Below are 25,766 nucleotides of genomic sequence, written 5' to 3'. Positions count from 1 at the left end.
TGCCAATGTCACCTAAACTTCATTAAAATGCTATATACACTGTATTGTCCTTTTTCAAATTTTCTTTGATAAAAAAAAAAAACCCAACAAAAACCACAAGATTTCACAGTATTAGTTCTGTTGATTAAGTTGAATTCACAACAACCTCAGACACACCTCTCAATTTCCCAAACTACATTTACACAATTGCATTGATATTACATGTATGACACGGACATGGAAAGAATCTATCTCTACTTTAATACGTGGGGTGACAGTTACCGTGGAAACAGCAAAATATTGGTGCTGGTCACCACGGTAACATGTACTTGCATTGTTATGATGATTGTATTGTTATATAACACTCGTGCATCAAAGTCTATCATGAACGAGTCATTTTTATAAATACACCTACAATGAATTGAATTTTCATAATTAAACCTGTTATGAATTTTCGTTATTAAACTATACACATCACAAAATCTCATAATTTCAGAAATTAAACCAGCTATGATTTGGTCATATAACTAAATCTGCTAAAAATGGCGAATTTTCGTAACAAAATAACTAAAACCCGCAATGACTGGATCACTTTTATAACTAACTCTGCTATGAATAGAGATTTTTTTAATCAGACCATACATACATGTTTAGAGTCAGTTTTTAACTAAACCTGCTATGAATCTGTAATTTTCGTAACTAAAACTAAACAATCTTTGGATGGTTTATTTATGAAGGCAAATCTGACCATGATTTCATACAATAAATTAATTGTAATTTCTCTCTTGATTACATTCTTTTTGATGAAACTAGATTTCTACCATAAGTCTTTTAAACAGTGTAAATATGGGTGTCTAATCTGAAAACCTGTGATAGACGACTGAATTCATTAAATAATGATATAACAGTACATGAAATATCATAAAGATACATACAATATCATACATAGTGTTTGTGTGGTGTCAACCTTGATTATTGGACTCAGTTGTAGCATAAATATTAAGACATGAAAACTGTTTAAAATTGAGAACAAAGTTCAAAATTTTTTGCAAATTTTAGTAATTTTGACAAGACATGTTATGATAATATATACATACACACAATATAAAGGAATGAATAGATAAGAGTTCAGAATAAATATACATTTAATGTGCTGGAACACTCCAAAAATACTGGCACGTCAGTCATGTAATCGCACAAGAAACAGATCTGAAGTAAAGCCAACTTTGAAAATAACAAAGTGGAGAATAACAACAAATCTTCAGCAAAAACAAAGCCATTTTTAAAAGAACAAATTTGCTTCACAATATTTTGTATGTAAATATCAAACAATGGAAATAACCAACATTTTGCTTGGTGTCCAGGTATTGTTGGAAACAAAGTTGAATAATACTTCTGTGACTCATTACATGTAATTACTAAATCTCCCGTCAAAATGTCAATAAATACCCAGGTATACAGGAAACCTATGTACATGCAGGCACATTTAAGCAAGTGACATATTAGTTACTGTGTCATTATCAAAGCACCATAGTTTACATATAGCTATTAGAAAATTTATTTATGTCCCAAGAATTTTAAAAATATCAATTGATCGTATGTATTACAAGACTTGAGCACATACTTAACACCAGACAGAGGTTTGCTGAACATGAAATTGTCTGCAATTTGTATTTGATACACTAGAACTGACAATACAAGCCATCTAATACCCATGAGAAGGCATTAACATAAACCATTAAAATTAACAATCCATGCAAATTTTAATGCTCAATTTTAATGCCAACCATGAAAAAAAAATTCACATGCAAACTTTCAATGCAAAGTGAAATAGTGGTATGACTCCAATATGTTGGGTAGTCGGGTAGCACAGTGGAAACATTCCCCGATCAGACATGAACAGGTTCGAGGGTCACCTCCCTGACCTGGCACTATTAGACTCCTTGTATGCTACCATCAGGGACAACAATACCAGTTAATACAATTTACTGTTAATTTTGTAAAATACTTTTTACAATACTTTCACAACTTAACACGATTATTCAAGCAAGTGGAGAAAAATCAGCTGTCCATTCAAGGGAATGGGTGCATTTCATATTTTGAAAAAATAATCTGTCAATTTGTGTTTGTAACATTTTTTTCAATAACAGAACATATCTCAAATTCTTAATACTAAAATTGAATACTGATATCTCCCACGACTGTAAACAGGTCCTAAAAAACAAACCTTGTCAACACTTTAAAATAACTACAAAAAGAAAATGAGCTCCCATAAATCATAGAATTACGAAGCTTAAAACTGTGGTCCAAGGGTCTGGAGGGGGTGTATTTACAACCTAAGTTAATTGGAACTTCAGTCTGACATCAATTTAATTGAAAAGTCCAATATCTCAAAGCAGAGATCAGGCTGAAGTTCTATCAACTTTCCTGAACTTAAGGAAATTCCTAAACTTGAAATTTTCAATAAACATCCTAGAATTTATGGGGGGAAATCTTCGTTAAAGAAATCTTCCTTTAATTCTGTAATGCTTTCCTACAAAAAACTTAGTGTTAAGAAATTTCATCAAGCTAAGGAATATTGAAACTTGCCCCTAATATTTTGTGATGATGTGTACATTGTACGATTAATTTCTTTTAACACTTTCTACAATCTTTTAAGAACAATTTTATAAAACTTCAGTGTTAAGATAGAAATCCATATTAACATAAAGTGCATTTATTTTGGTTTTAAAAGAATATGAGATTAAGATAAATGTATATGAAAATCATTTATTTTTTTGATAGATAAAACATTGATTTTAAAATACTTCTGATCATTTGTTTACATCTTTTTTAATTCGGCAATTAAAGCCAGAAATAATGATTGTAAATAAACAGAACTTGGGTGTTGAGAGGCATTTTTTATCATACAATAAACACTTTTCAAATAGTGTGTTCTTGGATGGATATCTTAGGGGTATTCAATAGGGATCCTTACTATGTGATGAACAAAATATTTTAAAATAAAGCCTTCTCAACATTGGTTGCCTTCTGTATCGTGGTCGAGATGTCATTGACATGGTTTGACTGCAGGGCAGTCAACATCAGGATAACATTTAGTAATTTCAATGCCCCGATGTATACATTTGCAGTTCAGTTTTGGTATTAAGTTAACTGTTAATACATGTTTTGAAGCCTTTATTTTCTAACAGTATGTACTGACCAGGTAGTGGTCAAAAGCTACCCGTCAGTAGAATTTATCTATTTGTTGAGTGACATTGTTAAATTTTTTATCTATTATGTACTGACTAGTGGTCCGGGTCTGTAAGCTGTTGTGACAAAACTAAGACTAGCAACAAGTAACACAGCACCAATTATATGCTATAGAAATGTTGGCAAGAATAGAATGATTACGTACAGGAAATTTGGGTTGAAACCGTTAAATGTATATTTGATGAGTAATAGTCTCCAAAATTCCTGTGAAATCCTGCCATCCTACAACACATAATATTGTGAAGGCAAACAAGTATTGAGACAATCCTTTTTGTTCCTTCAAACAGAACACCTTTTCCTCTTAAAAGCCTCTTATTATAAGGTTTGCTGTTCTGTTGTAGAGAATGCCTCCCTCCACACCATGCTGTTCTGTTGTAGAGGATGCCTCCCTCCAACACCAAGCTGTTCTGTTGTAGAGGATGCCTCCCTCCACATCATGCAGTTCTGGTGTAGAGGATGCCTCCATCCACACCAAGCTGTTCTGTTGTAGAGGATGCCTCCCTCCACACCATGCTGTTCTGTTGTAGAGGATGCCTCCCTCCACACCATGCGGTTCTGTTGTAGAGGATGCCTCCCTCCACACCAAGCTGTTCTGTTGTAGAGGATGCCTCCCTCCACACCAAGCTGTTCTGTTGTAGAGGATGCCTCCCTCCACACCAAGCTGTTATGTTGTAGAGGATGCCTCCCTCCACACCATACTGTTTTGTTATAGAGGATGCCTCCCTTCCTTATGTTGTTTTGTATGCTTCCTTCAAGGAATATCCTAAAGGATACCGTTAGTGAAATACTGAAAGTTGTCGTACAGTTTTGTAGTGAGCGAGTGAAGACTAGATTCCACCAAATTCTCTACATACAACTGAAGTTGTTCCTCTGTCAGATTCATGTGAAATCTTTCCTTCATCTGCCGACTGGTTGCCCCCTTACTGAAACATGGCAGCTGGGACCCTGTAAATAGAGGTCATGGTAAGCTATGTATATTGATAGAGATCAAGGTCATTACTATTAAACAATGCAGCTGGGAACATTTAGGAACATATCAGTATCTGCAATTTTACCGTGCATTGAACTAATATCTAACAAACATCAATCAATACATGATTGAGACAATCTGTTGTCTCCCTTCACAGCCCCAGCCCCTTTTGGTACATGACACACCACCTCACTCTCGTGAACTCATACCCCAAGTATGAAGTTCCAGTGACAAGCAGTTAGGAGAGAGCCCAGACAAGACAACAAAACACACAGAGTGAGTATCAGTTAAAATTTAGAATTAGTTTTTAATAAGTCAACAGGTCCAAAAATGTAGTACCAATGGAAAGGTCTTGTGACAAGGAACACACGTCAAATAGCAATAGCTCCCCTGGATTTAAGGATGGAAGGACAGATGGAAGGAGGGACAGACAATGCAAAACTGTAGTTCCCCATCCCCTAATAAAGAAGCATGCAGGGTCTTGCTAAAGCAATACATGTCCCCTACCTGCATGCCCTTACTAAAAATAGTAACAGTGACCTTGACCTTCACCCAAAAACTAGATCTGTAGCTACTCATACAGAAGTTACATACCGACTTTCACAAACATACCTTGAAGCACGGTGAGAAAAGTGTGGTAACTGAGTGGACAGACGGGCGGACGGACAGACGGACGGATGGGGAGGAAACCTAAAGTCCCAAAGTTTCACCAGTCAGGGATTAATAAAGTTTATAGAAATATTAAGCCGAGTGCTAGTTGACCTAGCTATAGGCAAGTCCTCACCTGTCTGCATGATCTCCACAAGTAAAATGATTTTGTCCATATGTTTCCGAGATGCCACCAGTCCTTGCAGAATGAGGATCTTGAAGTATTCAAACATATCACTTCCAAGTCCTCCCATTACCTACAAGGTTTTAAAAATTAGAAAAAAAATTTTTTGATTACACTCTAAAGAAAATTGTTACACACTCAAAATTCTTATTTTAATAAACTGTACATGAATTTATTTTGGTGGATCAAAAATGTCCTGATTTTCATTTTAAAATGAAAGAATTTGATTTTAACAAGTCAAAATTTCATGATCTGCTGATATTTACATGTGTCTTAATTTACGGACCACGGCGATCAATGGCCCATAAAATTGCAAAAATATCCTGGCAGCTGTAACTGGATAGACAGACGTATTTAGTTACCCTGTAGTGTTTTGTTTAATATTGCCACCAATAAATATCTTTTTAAATTACTAACAGTCACCAGCTACATTTATATCTAGCTATCAGAATATAAAACTTCTGTGAATAAGAAAGAAATCCTTACCTCAACAAATTCGTGAGTAAGTTTAAATGGCGAGTTTTCAAAGCCTAGATTTTTGCCAGGTGATGTGGAAAGGATGAATCCAAAGTCAATATGAATGATGTGACCGTGGGAGTCGAGCAGAATATTACCATTATGTCTGAAACAAAGGTATGATAAGGAAAGCATGTGAGTGGTGTCCAACAAAATAAACCCATAACTGGTAATAAGCCCACACATATTTATTGCAGTTTTGTTAAAAGCTAGCAAATGATTTTCAATTGTCACACAAAGGCCCACTCAAAGTTCAGAGAGTTAATGTGTCGGCCCCGTGGCTTATAATAGGATAACAATTAATAGAGAGATGATTAGCAATAAAATGGTCAAATATTAATAGATGCTTCCACGTCAGAATCACTTTGAGAAAATTTGCCTTTTTATATTTGCATAACTATCAAGTCTGCAGATCGGAACTGCAGCCTTCAGTTTACTTCAGATCTCCAATGAAGCAGTTTGCTCTAAAATTGAAGATTTTTAAAAATCCCTATAAAATCTTTGCATGGATGATGCACACATCCACCTAATGCATGGATGATGCACACATCTGACACGCATGGGTGCACAATGTGCTTTTTAGCATCTTACCCTACCTTGATGGTTCGACAGAGAACTCTCTGAACTAAAAGTGTGATATTCTTGGTTGTCTAACGCGAGGTTCTGCTCAGAGTTAGATAATAAAGAAAACAACCCTGTCAGGTCCCCAAGGTAGAGGATGATTATTTTTTTCTCCCATCATCATATTTTTATTTACAAAGTTACCAGTTATTCGATTATCTTTAAAAGAAATCTTGTCATGTATCACAGTATTGATGCAATGTAATTGAATTGCTGATGTGATGTCATTGTGTTGTAGCTAACATATGCTATCTGTCATACTCTCGGAGGGCACAGAGAAATCACACCCTCGGAGGTGATAGAAAAATCATACCCTAGAGGGTGACAGAGAAATCACACCCTCGGATGTGATAGAAAAATCATACCCTAGAGGGTGACAGAGAAATCACACCCTAGAGGTGACAGAGAAATCACACCCTAGAGGGTGACAGAGATATCACACCCTAGGGGGTGATAGAGAAATCACACCCTAGAAGGTGACAGAGAAATCACACCCTAGAAGGTGACAGAAATCACAACCTAGGGATGACAGAGATACCACACCCTAGAGGGTGACAGAGATATCACACCATAGAGGTGACAGAGAAATCACACCCTAGAGGCTAGAAGGTGACAGGGAAATCACACCCTAGAGGGTGACAGAGAAATCACACCATAGAGGTGACAGAAAAATCACACCCTAGAAGGTGACAGAGAAATCACACTCTCAGAGGTGACAGAGAAATCACACACTAGAGGGTGACAGAGAAATCACACTCTCAGTGGTGACAGAGAAATCACACCCTAGAAGGTGACAGAGAAATCACAACCTAGAGGGTTACAGAGAAATCAAACCTTGGAGGGTGACAGATATCACATCCTAGAGGGTTACAGAAATCACACCCTAGAAGGTGACAGAGAAATCACACCCTAGAGGGTGACAGAGAAATCACACTCTCAGAGGTGACAGAGAAATCACACCCTAGAGGGTGACAGAGAAATCACACTCTCAGAGGTGACAGAGAAATCACACTCTCAGAGGTGACAGAGAAATCACACCCTAGAGGGTGACAGAGAAATCACATCCTAGAGGGTGACAGAGAAATCACACCCTAGAGGGTGAAAGAGAAATCACTCTCAGAGGTGACAGAAAATACACCCTAGAAGGTAACAGAGAAATCACATCCTAGAGGTGACAGAGAAATCACACCCTAGAGGGTGACAGAGGAATCACACTCTCAGAGGTGACAGAGAAATCACACCCTAGAGGGTGACAGAGAAATCACACTTGCACATGTAAAACTTGAGATAACTCTGTGAATGATGGGAGAATTCTACATCCCTCTCCCTTTCCTTAATGAGGGAGGGATATAAAAATATTGTACAATATATAGAGGATCTGTCATGAGTTTCCCTTCATATTAGATTTATGATACGAGTTTTGAATTTTTTATTTTTGCGAGCCTCTGGCAAGCAAAAATAAAAAATTCTAAACGAGTATCATAAATCTAATATGAAGGGAAACGAATGACAGATTCTTTTTATCATATGACGTTTTCTTTCATCGTTCCCCATCAAAAACTGATTTTCTCTTTTGCCTTGAATCGTCACATCTCAACCAAATCACCCGAACCTTCGAAGTAGGTCAATTATACCGACGAGAGAAGAAATAGTTCTAACACAACTGACTCTTGAAAAGGATTCATTTTATTAAATACACGTCTCAAAACAAAATTTCAGCATTTTTTCATTTAATCTATAATAGATAAATTGTCCATGGTGTTTGAAACAATGAGGAAAATATTTTAGTTTGAAAGTTCATGAGCGACTGTTTTTGATGTGACGAAGCCGTGACGTCACTTGGCGCGATAATGGAGGCTTCGTTGTACAAATGTCTATTCGCTGTCGCTGTCGTACAGAACCATTGTACGGAGCCTTTTCACTGCTTTGTGTTTATCCTCGTCCTCGCGGGAGTTTATGGAGATGTGAAATGTTCCACCGTGAATATTCCCACTGAACATCGTGTTCAGACTGCCGTGAAAAGCGACTTTGGATGCCGATTTGTTGGCAGTGTTGTTTCTTTTGACATTACACGTGTTTGTCGACGACAGTGTCAGCATGTTATTCTGAGTAACCGTTGAAGGCAAGTTGTAACAAACTACATTGCCGTTTTTCACGAGGATTTTTTTAAATAATGTTATTATTTGTTTATTTGAAAAGAATCTAGACTAGATATGTCTCATCGGACAACGCAACCGCAATTTTCTATCGGAGTTGAAATATGTTACTAGACTAGGGGTCATAAAATAGATGTTTGCCAGGCCTAATTTAACATCTTATAGTATAAATATAATCAAAAAACTTAGGATGTTTACATCTTGGATTTTATCTTTGATTGTACAATATGTTATGTTAATAGACCAATTTGTCGTTCAGTTGATTTTTTTTTCAAAGTTTACAAGCACTAGTCGCCATTTTTACGAGTCGTAGTAAAAAGAAGTAGGTCGTTCCCACGCGTATGAATACAGTTCTCACGGAACCAGCCAATCAGCGTAGCGAAAGGTGTTATTACACTAGTGTCATAAAGAAAAATTATGTGATGGGTTTATGACACCGTATATAACGGTAGTCATATGATAAAATGGAAAATTGATGTTTCTTTATAGTGTTGGATCTAATCACTCACCTATCCTTAACCTGTATGAGGTAACACAGAAGGCAATATCCAGCACAGCTTTGGACAAAGTTTTTCTGGGCAGTGAGGAACTCTTCGCTGTTTGGAGGGCCAAACTCACGGATGAAGTATTCACGTAGGGACACTTTGCAATGTTTCTTGATCTGATGAAGTGACACTGCGTTGGTGACGGGCTGGATCATCCCCGAGTCCATGGCTGTCACCAGTATGTGATAAGGCAGGATCCACAAAGGCACATGCTCTTGTTCCCAGATTGTCTGTAAACATTACAAAACATTTACCTATCAGCATACAGAAGTAATGCTCCATCATTATATCTCTATATAATGATCACTTGCTGACTTCATCACTCCATGGACAGCCACAGTAGTTCTGAGATAGAATCTTATTGTAGTAGCCAGTGGCTACCTCAATGAACAACATATTATAAACATTATGCATATACTTGTTCATCCTAAAACTTCAAGATTCCAATTTTTACCCTTATTTATGGTATAAAAGATCATTAAGATCCTTAATTCTTTTTTATTTGAAATAACCTATTGATGCACCAAACGCAAAACTGAAATGGTGTTGTTTTAATGTATTTTGCCAAAAGAAGGTTTAGAAATGTATTATTCTCAGACATGAACTTTTGTTGGAAATTACTGAATGTATACATGTGTTAACAAAATATCCAACACACATTAGACACTGACCTATTTAAATCACACACTGACCTATTTATACACTGACCTATCTAAATTACACTGACCTATTTGAATTACACACCGACCTATTAAAATCACACTTTGACCTATTTAAATTACACACTGACCTATCTAAATTTCACACTGACCTATTTAAATTACACACTGACCTATTAAAATCACACTTTGACCTATATATATGTATTTAAATTACACACTGACTTATTTTAATTTCTAAATGATGCAAAATTCACCATGTTTACAGTATCTAATTTACACAAAGACCTGTTCAAATTTCTCAATGACCAATTTTAACTACAAACTGACCTTTAAAATTACATTACATTGCACTAACCTTGAGCTGTTTAAGGATCTGGTAGACCAGCAGTTCCTGTCGAAGGTCGTCACCACATTTGATAATGACAGACAGTAACTTCCAGTTTGGTAAGTGGCCATATGGCGAACTCTCCCGGATCCTCCGCTCTTTCTCCTCCCATGGCTCCTTAAGGGCTGCAGCTGAAGGATCGTCAGGGTCACGCTGTCAACGGGAGTGTCAAGGACCATCAACATTTAAGTAAATAGTAGTTATCAGACAATTCAAGAAAAAAGCATCAATTATGGTTTTTGAATCATCACAAACTAGAGACCATTTTTACTGTGCTATCGCGGACTCTATATACTATTGGTATCCACACCAGTGTCCGCCGAAATTAACTATCACTGCCGAAATTAACTATTAACCAAAGACATTCAGAATAGTTATGTAAACATCTTGTATTGATTTAGAAACTAGAGATAGGTTTAGGAAATATAGTGGAGATGGCATACCACATGGCCAAGATCACCAAATAATCTTGTCCCCGCTAACTTTCTGATGACTTCCTACGCCACTGTTATATATATGTGCTTTTTATGTTGAAAGCCTTCCTCTATATTATGGTTGAACTAATTGCAGATTCTGTATATCACTTCTATGGTATCACTGTGTAAATTCTGTTTACATTTAGCTATGAGTTAAGATTTATTCTGTTACGAGTTAAGATTTATGAGTGTCCCAAAATAGATATGTTTACAGTACTTTAGTGGTGGACACGACTCCATCCGTACCATGTGACATACCTCAAACTTGCCCTTCGGTGCCGAAATATTTTCTGAGAGGCGTCTTCGTATATCACCAGCAGCAATATAAACAGGTTCCTTACTATCAGCACTCGTGGAACTGTCTATAGAGAACTGGGATAGTGTATCACTGGAACGGTACCGGCCTGTAAACTGCATCTGAAATGTATACAAACTTAATACATTTTCATATATCACAATAAGTTAAGGTATTTATGTGTGACATTTCAATGACTAAATTCTGTCACTTTCTTCAGTCATAGGACTGGACTCTCCTGTAAACTGCATCTGAAATACACACATACACAACCTTCATGATGTAACCCTGGTAAACACTAGCTCTAATATACCGCTCGGCTAGAGAGACCTTCTCTTTAGCTCAATCGATTGAGTGTAAGACTAGTAAGCCAGAGGTCCCGGGTTCGATCCCTAGTAGAGGCAGTGATTTAGAATTAAATCAATCATGCGGTCTGTTACAATAAGAACAGTTGTTTATACACAACAAGCATTCTGGGAAGGGTATTGCTAAAGCAATACATGTTCCCTACCAGCCCTCACTACAAATAGTAACAGTGACCTTGACCTTGACCCTAAAACCTTGAAACTTAAACTTGTCCTAGATATTATGGTCCTTTATCGCTGTGTGAAGGTTGATAAAAATCCCACGAGGAATGATGATGCTAGAGCACTGACAGATTTTGGCATTACTTAAATATGTACAAGACAGACATAGAGTCCTCCCAATTTCACCGGTAGGGTATCATTGATGTAGGATCTTTATATGTGACATTTCGGTGACTACATATTCTGATACTTTCATCAGACAAAGAAGACAAAAATTAGAGTAATCACCAAAACGTCACGCATTAAATCCAATACTGGTTGTAAAAAGAAAGTCTATACACACACTCACCTACCAACCCAAATAAAATACATGTACTTTATGATATAAAACGTTCATATTGAGCTGAAAAACACACAAGTCATGCAGCCTATTATTTACCACTAGAACAGTTCCATCTCCCTGTGAACTTAAGCATTTACATTACATCCAGTTCGCACTAGTCTGAGGACGCAGTCAACAGTCACTCACGGTGCTGTAGGCTAACAAATCAGAAACACTGGAATGTTTGTTTATATGTAAGAGCCTTGCTAGGAAAATTAAACACTCAGTTAGTGAAAGATGAGTTGGAAAACATCCCCAATGACAGAACATTGCTAATCGAGGAGGCGTATGAGTTGGACGGTATCAGAAGCAAGTTGTATTTTCCGCGGCCACAAGCTTTAAGTGGGCCTATGCCATTTTGATTATGGCCGCAGTTTTGATTGGTTATCGAAGCTTAAGTGTTGCTGATTACACGTTTTTGGTTTGCAGAACATTCTCGACTGTAGCTTCTGATAGAGCTTTCGTATCTCCAATGACTTTATAATCGATATTCTGTTCGATAACCAATCCGAAAATATCCGACGCTGAACGACACATTGATAGTCGCAAGCAGACGACGTCAAAAGTAGTTCTACGTGTATTACGTCATTAAAAATGACGTAAATTTTTTCGGGCTATGAAGAAATAACCTTAATTTTCCAACCAATGAAAATGAGTGTAACGGATGAAATAAAATTATTATATAGTGTTCTGTGTAATTTCTATCTTACAAGTATTTAAAATAGAAATAGACATATGAATCACTAAGAGATTACTGTAAACGTACATATTTAAGCGGTAATCTTATTTTGGTATTTTTTTCTGACTGAAAACATTAATTATCATTGCACTAATTGTATCTTATCTACAATGGTTACTATTGTATGCTTTGTTGATGCATTGATTCATCATTCTGCTAATCTGTTTTAATTTGGTTTTGTGCTAAAATCTGAGTTTATCAAATTGAATATGCTAACAGTACATCATAAAAGGTTAATATTCCACTAACCTGAAGAATATCATCTTCCTCCTGTGACCAGCATTCGGCATCATCAAACTCTCCCATATTGCCATATACATAGAACTCAGAATAGGGAGAGTTACCTCCCCCGTTAGCTCGAGCACAGATGGCACTAAGATCCTCCTCTGACCGAGTAAATCGTAGGGTATTTTCCAGGATCTTTCCCGGAACTTGGCTGGTATGGGCATTTTCGACCTCTAAGACCTCTACATACAGCAAATACGGAGCCTTCAACAACAAAACACAATACAGATTAATGACAAGAAACAATACATAATGCCAGACAGACAAGACCATACCATAATACTCTCATTAAATTTTACTATACAGACAACACCATACCATAATACTCTCATCAAATTTTACCTTTTACCAGACACTCAACACCATACCATAATACTCTCATCAAATTTTACTATACAGACAACACCATACCATAATACTCTCATCAAATTTTACCTTTTACCAGACAAACAACACCATACCATAATACTCCCATCAAATTTTACTATACAGACAACACCATACCATAATACTCTCATCAAATTTTACCTTTTACCAGACAGACAACACCATACCATAATACTCCCATCAAATTTTACTATACAGACAACACCATACCATAATACTCCCATCAAATTTTACTATACAGACAACACCATACCATAATACTCCAATCAAATTTTACTATACAGACAAACAACACCATACCATAATACTCCCATCAAATTTTACCTTTTACCAGACAAACAACACCATACCATAATACTCCCATCAAATTTTACTATACAGACAACACCATACCATAATACTCTCATCAAATTTTACCTTTTACCAGACAGACAACACCATACCATAATACTCCCATCAAATTTTACTATACAGACAACACCATACCATAATACTCTCATCAAATTTGACCTTTTACCAGACAAACAACACCATACCATAATACTCCCATCAAATTTTACTATACAGACAACACCATACCATAATACTCCCATCAAATTTTACTATACAGACAACACCATACCATAATACTCCCATCAAATTTTACTATACAGACAACACCATACCATAATACTCCCATCAAAAGTGTAACAATACAATGTTTTTTTAATGAATTATACCGTAATCACGGATATTTTATTTCGGGAACTTACTTCTTCAAACATATTCACAAACCCCAATCTAGAAATGACTTTAAATAATATGTGAATGATGAGCTTCTTTATAAGTATCATGGAGTCTACAACATTCATATTCAGTAACCAACAACTTGGCCGCCACTCAAAAGTGCTGGGTTGGGGAAATCACATGCAAAAATATATAAGTAATGACCCATGACCCTGGCTGTTAATAGGACATTAAACAAAATAAACCAGTCCAAATTATAGCTGTATAGTTTACAGACTTATTCAGTATTATTTACTTTAATCCCTAAATCTAAGATATTCAGACAGATTTTTGCAGCATACTCTAATATAAATCAGACTATCACCATCGACTCAATTACATATAATCAGGGTTTTTTTAAGGGCTTTTTAGGGGCAATAATGGGCCCCATTCCCGATAACAATTATTTCCTAATTAAGCGATGTTCCCATTTGAACTTAATACACTGTCTTGATGAATACAGAAAAAACTTTAAAAAGGTCCACCTATCACGACGTACAGCCATCATAGATTGTCTATTGATAAAAAAAATGTCTACACTTTACACGACTTACAGCCATCATAGATTGTCTATTGATAAAACAATGTCTACACCTATCACGACGACTTTCAGCCATCATAGATTGTCTATTGATAAAACAAGGTCTACACTTTTCACGACTTTCAGCCATCATAGATTGCCTGTTGATAAAACAAGGTCCACCTATCACGACTTACAGCCATCATAGATTGTCTATTGATAAAAAAAATGTCTACACTTTTCACGACTTTCAGCCATCATAGATTGCCTATTGATAAAACAAGGTCTACACTTTTCACGACTTTCAGCCATCATAGATTGTCTATTGATAAAACAAGGTCTACACTTTTCACGACTTACAGCCATCATAGATTGCCTGTTGATAAAACAAGGTCCACCTATCACGACTTTCAGCCATCATAGATTGTCTATTGATAAAACAAGGTCTACACTTTTCACGACTTTCAGCCATCATAGATTGTCTGTTGATAAAACAAGGTCCACCTATCACGACTTTCAGCCATCATAGATTGTCTATTGATAAAACAAGGTCTACACTTTTCACGACTTTCAGCCATCATAGATTGCCTATTGATAAAACAAGGTCTACACCGGGGGTACCTATCACGACGACTTTCAGCCATCATAGATTGCCTGTTGATATAACAAGCATACTGTGTACTGCTGAAGTAATACATGACCCTACTGAAGATAGTAACATTGACCTTGACCCTACTGAAGATAGTAACAGTGACCTTGACTCTACTGAAAATAGTAACAGTGACCTTGACCCTAAAACCCTGAAACTTAATCTTGTCCGAGACGTTATGGTCCTTTGTCATGTGTGTGATGTTTGATCATCATCCCACAAGGAATGAATCTGTTAGAGCACTAACAATCTTTGGTGTTACGTACCGTGTATCGTACATATATGTACACGACAGACGGAGAGGACACCTAAAGTCTCCCTGTTCAATAGACCGATTAACAACAAGACAAAAACAGGTAGCCATTTTGGATTAAACATATATTAAGGATTTGTATCCTACCTTTTCCTTCGAGTTAAGCACTATTGCTTGCGTGTGTGGGATTCGGACAATATGATGGTTACAGTTATCAGCCGAAGGGAGCCAGATACGTGCTGGTAAATTCAAATTCAACATTGCAAGTTCTGCGATTAAACGTGAAGCTGAAAAAAAGTAATATCAACATGATTATAATTATATCAAATAAATAAAAAAGATGATTTAACAATTATCTGTAACAAGTGTTGTAAGGGATAGAAAAATTGTTGGAAAAAACATGCTTATCAAACTAGAAATAACCATACAGCTATACCATACTTAAAAGTTTCTAAATTAATTGTTAATTTATTATATTATGCAAGGAATCCCTAAAAAAATCTTCTCAAGCCCTAGAGGGCCTGCTTTGCTCACCTGGATATTACAGTAATTATGGCAAGATACTTTCATTTAAGTTATATTTCAATATTTTCCTACTTTGAACTACCTCTCCAAACAATGGTTCACACTATAGGCAGACCAAGTCCTATCCTTCTTGAAAAAAAGAAAGGATTTTAAACTTTATTTTGCTATATTTCCACTATTGGCCCCCTTTCTCCCGCCCAAAGAGTGCCACGTTCTTCGTCTATACAACATCATATCTCATTTGACCAAAAATGCTTCAGACTAAATTTCATCAAAATCCATTCAGGCATTCAGGACTAATTGGGATTTCAGGGAAATATTGATGGATGACAGACAGACAATGATCAACAGTGCGCCATGGCATAAGCTCAATAGACTGAACAAGGAATTGAAGAATATACCTTGGGGTGGAACAATGTACACCCCTAAAATGTTATATAGTGTTATACACTATCTTAAAAAGCTAACCACGCTAAAAAACTATAGAAACTCATGACAAAAATCAAATACTGAAATAAAGAACGGACAATTACAATAACATTTGCAAAAATAGTTGAATCATAATGCCTCTCAGAGAAACACAACTATATATTAATAATGGTTGTTTCAAAGAGATCTGTTAATAAATGTAGGATCTGCAAACAAACAAAAGCTTACACAGATGGAGGACACCATACCATAATACTTCTGTCAAATGTGATGCCAATAAAAACCTGTTTAATACAAAATCTACTCTCAGACTGAAAGCTAATGACTACCGGGTAGTTGTAATCTCAAATAAATCTACACCATTTTTATTTTCATAGCTACATCTATTGGAATATCCAAAGTTAGCTATTATTATAGCAAATGTATTATCTGGTTGTTTCCTAAGTTAGCTATTTTTATAGCAAATGTGATTATGTGGTCGTTTTCTAAGTTAGCTATTCTAAGTTCCATGAAAAACATTTAAGTTGAAAGTCTGGATGGCCATCAGACTGACAGATTACTGGCAAAACTTGAAAGTACATTCTGCCATAAAAACCAACAAAACACATAATAACTAATACATATTTTGACAGTAGAATATGGAGCTTATACCCGTGAACACTTGATTTCTATCTTAAGTGTGACCTTGACCTTTGACCTTCAAAGCTGAAAAGTAATTGCAAGCAAGCACTTTAAGTAAGAAGCATTGCATGAAGTATTAAGTTGATTGGCAAAAGCAAACTGATGTCATTCCATGGAAACTGATTTTCTATAGTTAACAAGAATGACCTTGACCATTTGACCTTAATAATGAAAAGCAATCCCAAGCAAGCACTTTCAATAAGAAAGCACTGTATGAAGTTTTGAGTTTGATTGGCCCAAGGAAACTCAAGTGCTTGCACGGAAGTAAAAGTGCTGAAGGACAGACTGACTGACAGACAGACGGACGAACACTGTGATCACATTTGTGCAGGGGCCCTAATGAAGAGGGGCCAAGAGGTCGGAAGGGTTGGGTGTTATTTGTGGACAGGGGCTTATTAATTGTGCGTAAATATGGTTACTAGACTGTCACCATCATAAGACAAATGACCTTACTTCGAGCTTCCTTAGTGGGAAGTAGCTGCAGTTTTGATCCAATGTTCATCAATGCGTTTACAAACTCCAGTTCTGGTGCCAGACGAGGTGCCTAGATTAAGAGATTATCATAAACACTAAACTACAGTAAGAGCAATACCACATGTTAAAATTTTCTAAAAAAACAAATTTTCCAATCAATTTTTATCAATTCATGACTATAACAATTATGAAATATTTCATTTTCAAGATCTCACATTTTCCCACATTTTTGCTGACCAGCCAATCTCTTACACAAGTGTTGAAATACTCCTGTCCTTGAAACAGAACCATGTAAGAATTCCCAAAATAATTGCAATGCAAACATCCACAGATGTCATCCTTCATTCTGAAATCCATTACACAAATTACAATTCATATTTTGACAGTAATACGTCACCAGATTTTCAAAATAAAATTTTACAGCAAGAAATCTGTTTTATTTCTTTTGAGCATTTTCAAACATGTTTCAAGGATAAACACTTACACCACAGTGACACAAAGTTTCTCGGCCTGTAAGGTCATTGACAATTGCTTCTGAACTCTGGTGACACGTACAGCCATTGTCAAAGGCATGGCCTGTTGACAGGTCGCCAGGTGTTTCCGCAAGATTAGAGGATGAACTGCTCTGACTGCTCTTCATGTAAATACCTAATAAAGGACAACATGTTATAGGTCTATTATATATAGGTCAAAGTACTGACAGCTGAGGTCACAGGTGAAATCTTTAATAGCTTTCAATACTCACATTATTTCTCCCAATGTCCCAATGACATCTTCAAAATCATTAAATCTGGATTTTTTAAGAAGGACATGTACATGAAATAAACTTAAAGCAACTTATCTTCCCTATTCCCCCTCCCACATACGTAATTTTAAAATTTTGCAGCACAAAACATTCCCTATTTCCAAAATGAAAGGATGTCAGTCTCTCTGAAACCACTACAGATTGGAAGTCTGTCACTAAATACAGGTTACTTTATTGATAAGTAAGTTCAGTCACTACTCTAATTATAGATCACAAGACAAGTCTGTAGGAATTTAACAAAAAAAAATGCAGACTACGGTATGTACAATCTGACAAAAGAACATAGATCTGCTTTTGCCATCGTATTTATCCTCAAATAAGCCCCCTCCCCTAGAGTAAAAGTTAGTACTGTATTATTCCTAAAAGAAGCCCCACCTCCTAGTGTATAAGTAAAGTACTGTATTTATCCTCAAAAAGGCCCCCTCCCCTAATGTACAAGTTTAGTACCATATTTATCCTCAAAAAAGCCCCACCCCTCAAGTAAAAGTTCAGTACTAAATTTTAAAGAGAACACTGATGATTCTGCAGAACTAAAGATAACTTATTTGTGGGCAGGGGATTATTCACAGGTGTATAAACTTTTTATGTAATTGATGGCTACCTGTGGCATCTGATCTAGAGCGGTGATGTGTTCTCTGTTTTCCTGCTGGTGACGGTGTGCAGGATGGATATAACTGACTCGGAGGAACAGTTGGACTTGGCAAATTGGACAGGGTCCGAAGATGATTGTGGGGTTTTGGAGGTCTGCAAAATTGAATTGAACAGTAGTGAAGACGTTTAGGCCAGTGTCAACTATATATACAGTGTCAATTATATATACAGTGTCAATTATATATACACAATCAATGTAAACATCACACATTGCTCATTTATATTGTTAATAAATCATTTAGAAGCAAGCTTTCGATGTCAGAACACAGATTAAGTGGTCAACACATGTACATATATGATGTTTTGACACTGGACCAAAGAGGAGCCATGCGATCTGTCTGTCCTAAGGAGCTTTCTGGGCTCTGTGGATGTACTGGATGGATTGAATAAGTCTGATCTGATGGGAGTCAAGGCAATGGTACTATGTCATGTTATCAAATAGTCACAACAGCACAGATCAGTCCCCTTCTCAGGTTCCTGAGAAACGCAAACTGACGCAGGTATAGAGCATCGAACCACACACCTCAGATCTTCACCTGAGATTGGCCATCACTCTAACCGACTGAGCTATCGCGGCCCCAAGAGGTTGGATGAGGGAATCTCATCCTTTAGGACATGTTCTTTAGCCAACACTCAACATGTCCTTTACTCTTTTGTTTGTTGACTGACTTATAAAGAATCTTACCCCTTAGGTTGAAATACCCTGCTGGACAGGAATGTCCGCAGTTTTACCAGGGTGAGATTTTCTTATCTCATCCTATATAGCTAGGGAAAAGACAAGCTACACATCCTCTTTACACATTCTCAACAATCGTACGAGGTCGCGGCAACAATACAATGACATCAAGTCGACAATTCAATGAAGCCATGTCAACATTGTCTTTTACTGATGCAGTGGCAATATTTGATACATAAGAGGGTAAACAGGGTAAGAGAAAAATAGTCATGGAAGTGAGACAGGGGAATCTCAACCCTTCGGTTATAAGCTGCCAATCACTTGGCAAGCCTCGTGTTTGGTAACTTAAGAATCTTCCCCATAGGGTTGAGCTTCCCTGTTCTATAAATCTCGACCAAAGTTATAAGGGACAACACATTGTATTAATAATGATCATCACTACTTACAATAATGTATATGACAGTGAAATTCCAATCTCTCCAACACCACAAAATTTGACTGACAATATTGATAATTATCCTGATGACATATAAAGGCCTTGCAATACATTTCAATTCTTTGATTTTTGTTTTTAATTTCAATTACCTTAATTCTTCATTAAGTATCATATTTTTCAGTTTTACACCTTGAGAATTTTTCCATGATGGTTTTAAGACATCTGCTGAAAATGCCCCAAGGATCCATGCTGTTCTTAGTGCAAACTCCACATTGTACCGACACCTGTCAAAATAGTAACAACCACATTATGCAACTAAGTGTCAAGTATAGCATTTTTAGCCTAACATAATACAATACATCATGTTGATGTGACAACTGTATAAAAGATTCCAATACACAATATCACAAGTACAGTAAACCTTACTGAAGAAAAAAGACTTGATAGTACAAATTTCTGCTTATTATAATTTAAATCAAAATCTCATATTAGGTTCAACCTTAAAACAAATTTTTTGATATAATGAACTATCGCCACATTACAGAATTTAAGGAAGATATCCATATTTCTCCCCTGAAATCCAATAATGCTTTTCCTAACAGAAATCTAAGTTAGGATTGATAAAACTGGGGTCCGATAGATTTATCTCATTTAAGGGTCAGTAAATCAAAACCCATCTTTGCATGTTGCAAAGCTGAGAAATATGAGAGATTACAGAATGTCAGCCCAAGACAGATATTGACATCAACCCATCTCAACCATAACTTTACAGTACAGTTACCCAGGTAACAGATTCTAATATTTCTCTTACGTATTGTGTCAAAGTCGTGAAAAAACTACATGTATATGACTTATTATATCTTTTTCCAAATGTATTACTTGAACTGAATTACCTCACTTGTGTTATATATAAATATGATATATGGAACTCACTGAACTTTGTGTCAAAAGTTAATGACCTAAGGGTGCGTGACAGAAAAAACAAGCATGCTGGGTATCACCAAAGCAATACATTACATGTCTCCTACTAGCCCACTTTGAAAATAATAACAGTGATCTTGACCTTGACACAAAGACCCTGAAACTTTAACATGATTTGTAGCTAGCTACCCATACTGAAGTTATATATCAACTTATACCAACATATTTTTAAACATGACTGAAAAAAGTGCGGAAAGCTGAGCAGACGACCAACAGATGGACAGGGAGGAAACTTATAGTCCCCCTGGTTTCACCAGTAGGGAACTTTATAAGTAATCAGTAACACATCATTTTTCTGTCTCCTGTATAAGAAAGCTCCGTCCAGTATAATGGTAGATGGCTGTCACAAGTTATAAAATGTTCATCCATGTATCGCCCTGAAAAGGGGCCGCGGTGGCCGAGTGGTTAAGTTGTCCCGACACTTTATCACAAGCCCTCCACCTCTGGGTTGAGAGTTCGAAACCTACGTGGGGCAGTTGCCAGGTACTGACTGAAAGCCGGTGATTTTTCTCCGGGTACTCCAACTTTCCTCCACCTCCAAAACCTGGCACGTCCTTAAATGACACTGGCTGTTAATAGGACGTTAAAACAAAAACAAACCAAATCACCCTGAAAATGAAATCAAATAAACCACTACATTAACAAAGTAACCACCTGCAAATGAGATAAAAATAATGTACCCACCTGTGAATGAGGTAAGGATGTAGGGCCTCAGCTACATCATGCATGTGTATATACATGTTGAGGATTTGAGGCAGATAGAAGTCAACATCGGCCTCATCAAAAGTGAACATACGATTCCCTGAAACAAAAGTTTATAAATCATGAAATAAAAATTATTAACTAGAGCTGCTGTATTTATGCCAAAGGCTAATTTAACACCTTGGGAGCCCCCTGGTCAAAAACACATGCATATTACAATATGAGCAGAAAAAAAAAATCTTTGGACAATTTCCTTGCAGAATTGAAATAATTTTCCCCAGATAAGAAACATTATCTTGGAACACTTAAGAAATCAAGATGTACATGTATAGAGATTATAGCGAACACACAGGCTTACCTAGGTAGGTTTGGACACCAGGCTCTTTAGAGTTGAATAAATAGGAAACAGCAATAGACATATCAAAAAGTTTTGACTCAAACAGTCTCAACAGCCATGACTGTTTCCCTGAGGCTGAAGATTTGGCCTTGACCCTACCTCCAGGGAGGGGAGGCTTGCCACAAACCTGTCCTTCATCTCCGGCCCGAGGAAGATGAATTTTATCTCCCTCTGACACTGAATTGTTCGTATTATCGGACACATTTTCACTCTGATTTAAATCCGTTGTCACTTTTCCTTCACATTTATCCGATTCATGACTCACATTGTTCAGGTTCAATGATAGACCCTCTAAGTCTGTTTTAAAAGTCACATTTTGTTGGTGACAGGTTTTTGACTCTTTTGCATGTTCCTCTTTATCATTTGACTGAAGTTTGCATTCACAGTGTTGCTGAAGGCCATTTTTTATTGATGAATCTTGTTGTTCCTTTAAACATGAGTTTGAACTTGAATTTTGTGTTTGGTTTTGTGAAGTACAATTCCTATTTTGTGTTTTTTCTTGTGAAGAGGTGTTTATGACTTGTGTTTGTCCCTGTCGGGAAATTTCTGTGACTGGAGTTTGCTCTTGTTGTGAGCTTAAAACAACAGGGTTTTCCTTCTTATTTTTCAAATCTGTAGCCCAGCCCTTGGTATGCTCAAGAACGGAACAAGATACACTACGCTGGTATACTGAACCTCCATGTTGGAATGACGAGCCAACACGCTTATATGCTGCAGCATCCTGGCAGTTCAACTGTTCCAAAACATTGGTTGGGTTTGGCATACTGCCGAAAATGCAATCAACATCTCCTGTACCATTCGTATGTATTGGACTATTATCCTTCAATGGCGACTTTTGACTTGTGGGTTTATGAACCTGAGTTATCTCCCCCGATGGACGTCTCCCAGTTACAGAAAAAATAGATTTTGTTTCAGCCATTTTTTATATTACTCTAATGCATCATCTTCCAATGGTGGCTTCCTTTCCATCCTCTTGTAAACATTCCTGGAAACCTGCAAAAGATTAAAAAAATAAATTTTGTGTACTTGATAATATAAATGCATAAAAATATAACATCTTTCAAAATATAAAACCTTGTTTGCTGACAGCAACAGCAGCAAAGTCACAACATTTTTAACAAATGTCCATTTCTGTGATTTAAATTTGCAGGACTCAACACATCAGCAAATCCAACTTAAAGGGATTGACAGATTTTGTTAAAATGCAAAATCAGCATAGTCTTATATTGATATAATTGGGTTTTTCAAATTGTCACGTTATTCAGGTTCAAAATCACAATTCTCCCTCCTACTAGTGACCCTCAGATTAGGATCCCCACAGAGGAACAAGATGATAATGCAGCCAAACAGTGGGTGTTTGTAAGCAGTGTCAGGGGTTAGCATTTCACTGTATGTTTTCAGCTATTCAACATCATCGTGTGGATATGAAACACACATCAAAGTATCCATCATTTTCAACATACCTGACCATACAGGAATATATTACACCACACACAAACTGGTCATTCCACTCATTTTATAATCCAACTCTGAGTTTCAAAACATTTTGCGGCCATATTTGTATCGACCACGTTCAAGTAACCTGGAGATATCTTGCTCGACACAAGGTAATCCTCATGCTGAAAATAGCTTATTGTGAGACTTTGATCATGTGATTCACATTAAAAATATATTATAGCCACAAAATGCTTTGAATACACAAATGTCTTACGTTATCGCAGTTACATCACAGGCGTCTGAAGTTTTGACAGTAAACTGAGATAAAATACCATAAAAAAAAACAAAAAAAAACAGGTATATTTTTCCCGTTTGCAGAGATTTAAGTGATTGTTGACATCGGAGGCGTTGCATACCTGTTCTTTTTTTTATAGTAGATACTCTTATTTTGTATATGGTATTATATCTCGGTTTACTGTCAGAACTTCAGACGCCTGTACATGTGGTTACATTGTACTTCCTAATGGCTAGTGTAGTAGGAGTGGAAAAATGCACGGCCAGACCGGGGTTCGAACCCGGGACCTCCGAACACTAGCCGGATTCTCTACCGATTGAGCTACCTGGTCGCCGATGATCGACCCGGTCCAGTTCCGCTACACTCTTCCCTCCTATTTTTTTAAGTCTTCGACCCAGAAGACTTCACATCTTACAACCCAGGTTCGGGTATCCCCTTGTCAAGTATTCACCTCACTTGAAACAAGGTTTGGTCACAGGCACCAAATGTAGTAGGAGTGGAAAAATGCACGGCCAGACCGGGGTTCGAACCCGGGACCTCCGAACACTAGCCGGATTCTCTACCGATTGAGCTACCTGGTCGCCGATGATCGACCCGGTCCAGTTCCGCTACACTAGGAAGACTCACTTTAGCTCAGTATGTGGAGTGTCAGACTAGTAAACCAGTGGCCCTGGGTTTTATCCCTACTGGAGCATTGAAATGAATATAACAAACATGACAATTGTTACAGATCAGTTTTGTATTTGTGCGACATATACAGTTTGGAAAATTAATGAAAAATGAATGAAAATAAGAGGCGAGCCTGATTAGAGAGGGTAGATCTAGAGTCATCCGAGTGAAAATCAGACTTCACTGCCCATTTCAGATCTTAAATAGAACATGTGACATATGCTTATTTACGAAAAGTTACACATATATGTTACTATGGTATATCACAATATTAGCTGTCAAAAGTCAAACTGATGGCCCCTATCTTGGCCCCGCCCCTCAATCATAATCAAAGCACCCAATCTTAACGTTTCAAGTCCATGTAAATGAACAGTTAACATGATAAGCGTCATTGTGTAGCTTATCTTTTTGTCAATGGTCAAAGTGCTGGTTAAGGTTACGTAGAAACATAAATAGCCCCGCAGTCAGCTGTTCACACTGTCCGTTTATCAACGAGACACATTTCTCACATTCTTGATTCATCGTTCGTCAACTCGTTACACAAAATAGCGTTACCTCTACGAATCAACGTTCTTTTTAAACCAAATAAAGAACCCAGCATTGTTAACTGATCTATCGGTGAGCCAACGGCCGCATACGGTTACTTTTTTCACACAAGTGACTGAGATTTCTCACCATTTTCCATTCATGTCAGGTATGCATCCTCTAAAATGTATACGTATTTATACCTAAATATCCGAGAGATACCGAAAGAGATAGAGGGCGCTGTCGTCGGTGTTTTTACTTTACTCCAGGGCCAACGATGTTTATGTAGAATATAGGCTAGTAAGACTGAATTCGCGACGCTATTGCAGAAAACAACTGAGGGATTTGTCCTATTATTTGTCTTCAATATAAAAATTCTTACGATAAATGGACAAAATAAAATAAATATCTTTTCTTGTTATTTTGTTTTACTGCAATAAGAGTCATCTCCCCTAGGCTAGGGTAACTGACATCTCGATCCAAAGGTTCGAAGGTTGATCTTTGGAACAGTCTTCCTCATGATATAACAATTCAACCGATGCTATAAAGTTTGACATTGCTCGAGATGAGTACTTTACACGTAATAATATAACTTTTAAAGTTTAGCTTAAATGCTGTTCTGATATGGGTAAGAGCCTTATAATTACTGCCACAGTAGAATCTAGTCATAAAAAAATCAAAATATTGAGTTGTGGTATTTTAATATTTGGTGTAAAAATTGTTTTGGTGTGTCAATAATTGACGATTTGACGCTACTTTGAATATATGTCATATTTGTTATGCTAGATGACGTTGGCGTTACTAACGACGACATTTTACCAGTGCCATTTTGACGTCATTTTTTGCGACGTCATTTATTACAGACAGTTGTATAATGCTTTGCTGTA

The 25,766-nt window shown here is 36.8% G+C and overlaps 1 protein-coding gene across 2 annotated transcripts; it reads right to left on the bottom strand.

The window, feature by feature from the left end:
- Positions 1–47: 47 nt before the first annotated feature.
- LOC117316391 (phosphatidylinositol 4-kinase beta-like) lies at positions 48–25,082 on the bottom strand. 2 transcript variants are annotated; one of them, XM_033870933.1, is made up of 15 exons: positions 25,030–25,082; positions 21,915–22,946; positions 21,539–21,656; positions 20,023–20,157; positions 18,712–18,854; positions 17,790–17,953; positions 17,285–17,375; positions 15,344–15,483; positions 12,587–12,826; positions 10,653–10,811; positions 9,889–10,071; positions 8,836–9,101; positions 5,520–5,655; positions 4,986–5,106; positions 48–4,176 (listed from the first exon to the last, which is right to left on the bottom strand). In XM_033870933.1, the coding sequence occupies exons 2-15, from the start codon at positions 22,870–22,872 to the stop codon at positions 3,995–3,997; spliced, it is 3,036 nt and encodes a 1,011-aa protein (XP_033726824.1). In that variant the 5' UTR covers positions 22,873–22,946; positions 25,030–25,082; the 3' UTR covers positions 48–3,994. The 2 variants fall into 2 exon arrangements, with proteins under 2 accessions (XP_033726824.1, XP_033726825.1); XM_033870934.1 differs by lacking the exon at positions 25,030–25,082 and adding an exon at positions 24,910–25,023.
- Between the last annotated feature and the right edge of the window lie 684 nt (positions 25,083–25,766).

The sequence above is a fragment of the Pecten maximus genome, chromosome 18, assembly GCF_902652985.1.
Source record: "Pecten maximus chromosome 18, xPecMax1.1, whole genome shotgun sequence".
In the NCBI taxonomy this organism is placed as follows: Eukaryota; Metazoa; Mollusca; class Bivalvia; order Pectinida; family Pectinidae; genus Pecten; species Pecten maximus.
Note: the sequence above shows the minus strand (reverse complement) of the source record. Positions and strands in the feature narration are given on the sequence as shown.

Bases quoted from the DNA above. Each gene is read 5' to 3' on its own strand.
- LOC117316391 (XM_033870933.1), bottom strand. From the start codon at position 22,872: ATGGCTGAAACAAAATCTATTTTTTCTGTAACTGGGAGACGTCCATCG. The intron at 21,657-21,914 runs GTAAGCCTGTGT...CTTTTGTTTCAG, and splicing joins TGGTGTCCAAACCTACCTAG to GGAATCGTATGTTCACTTTT. The intron at 4,177-4,985 runs GTGAGGACTTGC...CTCTATTTACAG, and splicing joins TGTGGAGATCATGCAGACAG to GGTCCCAGCTGCCATGTTTC.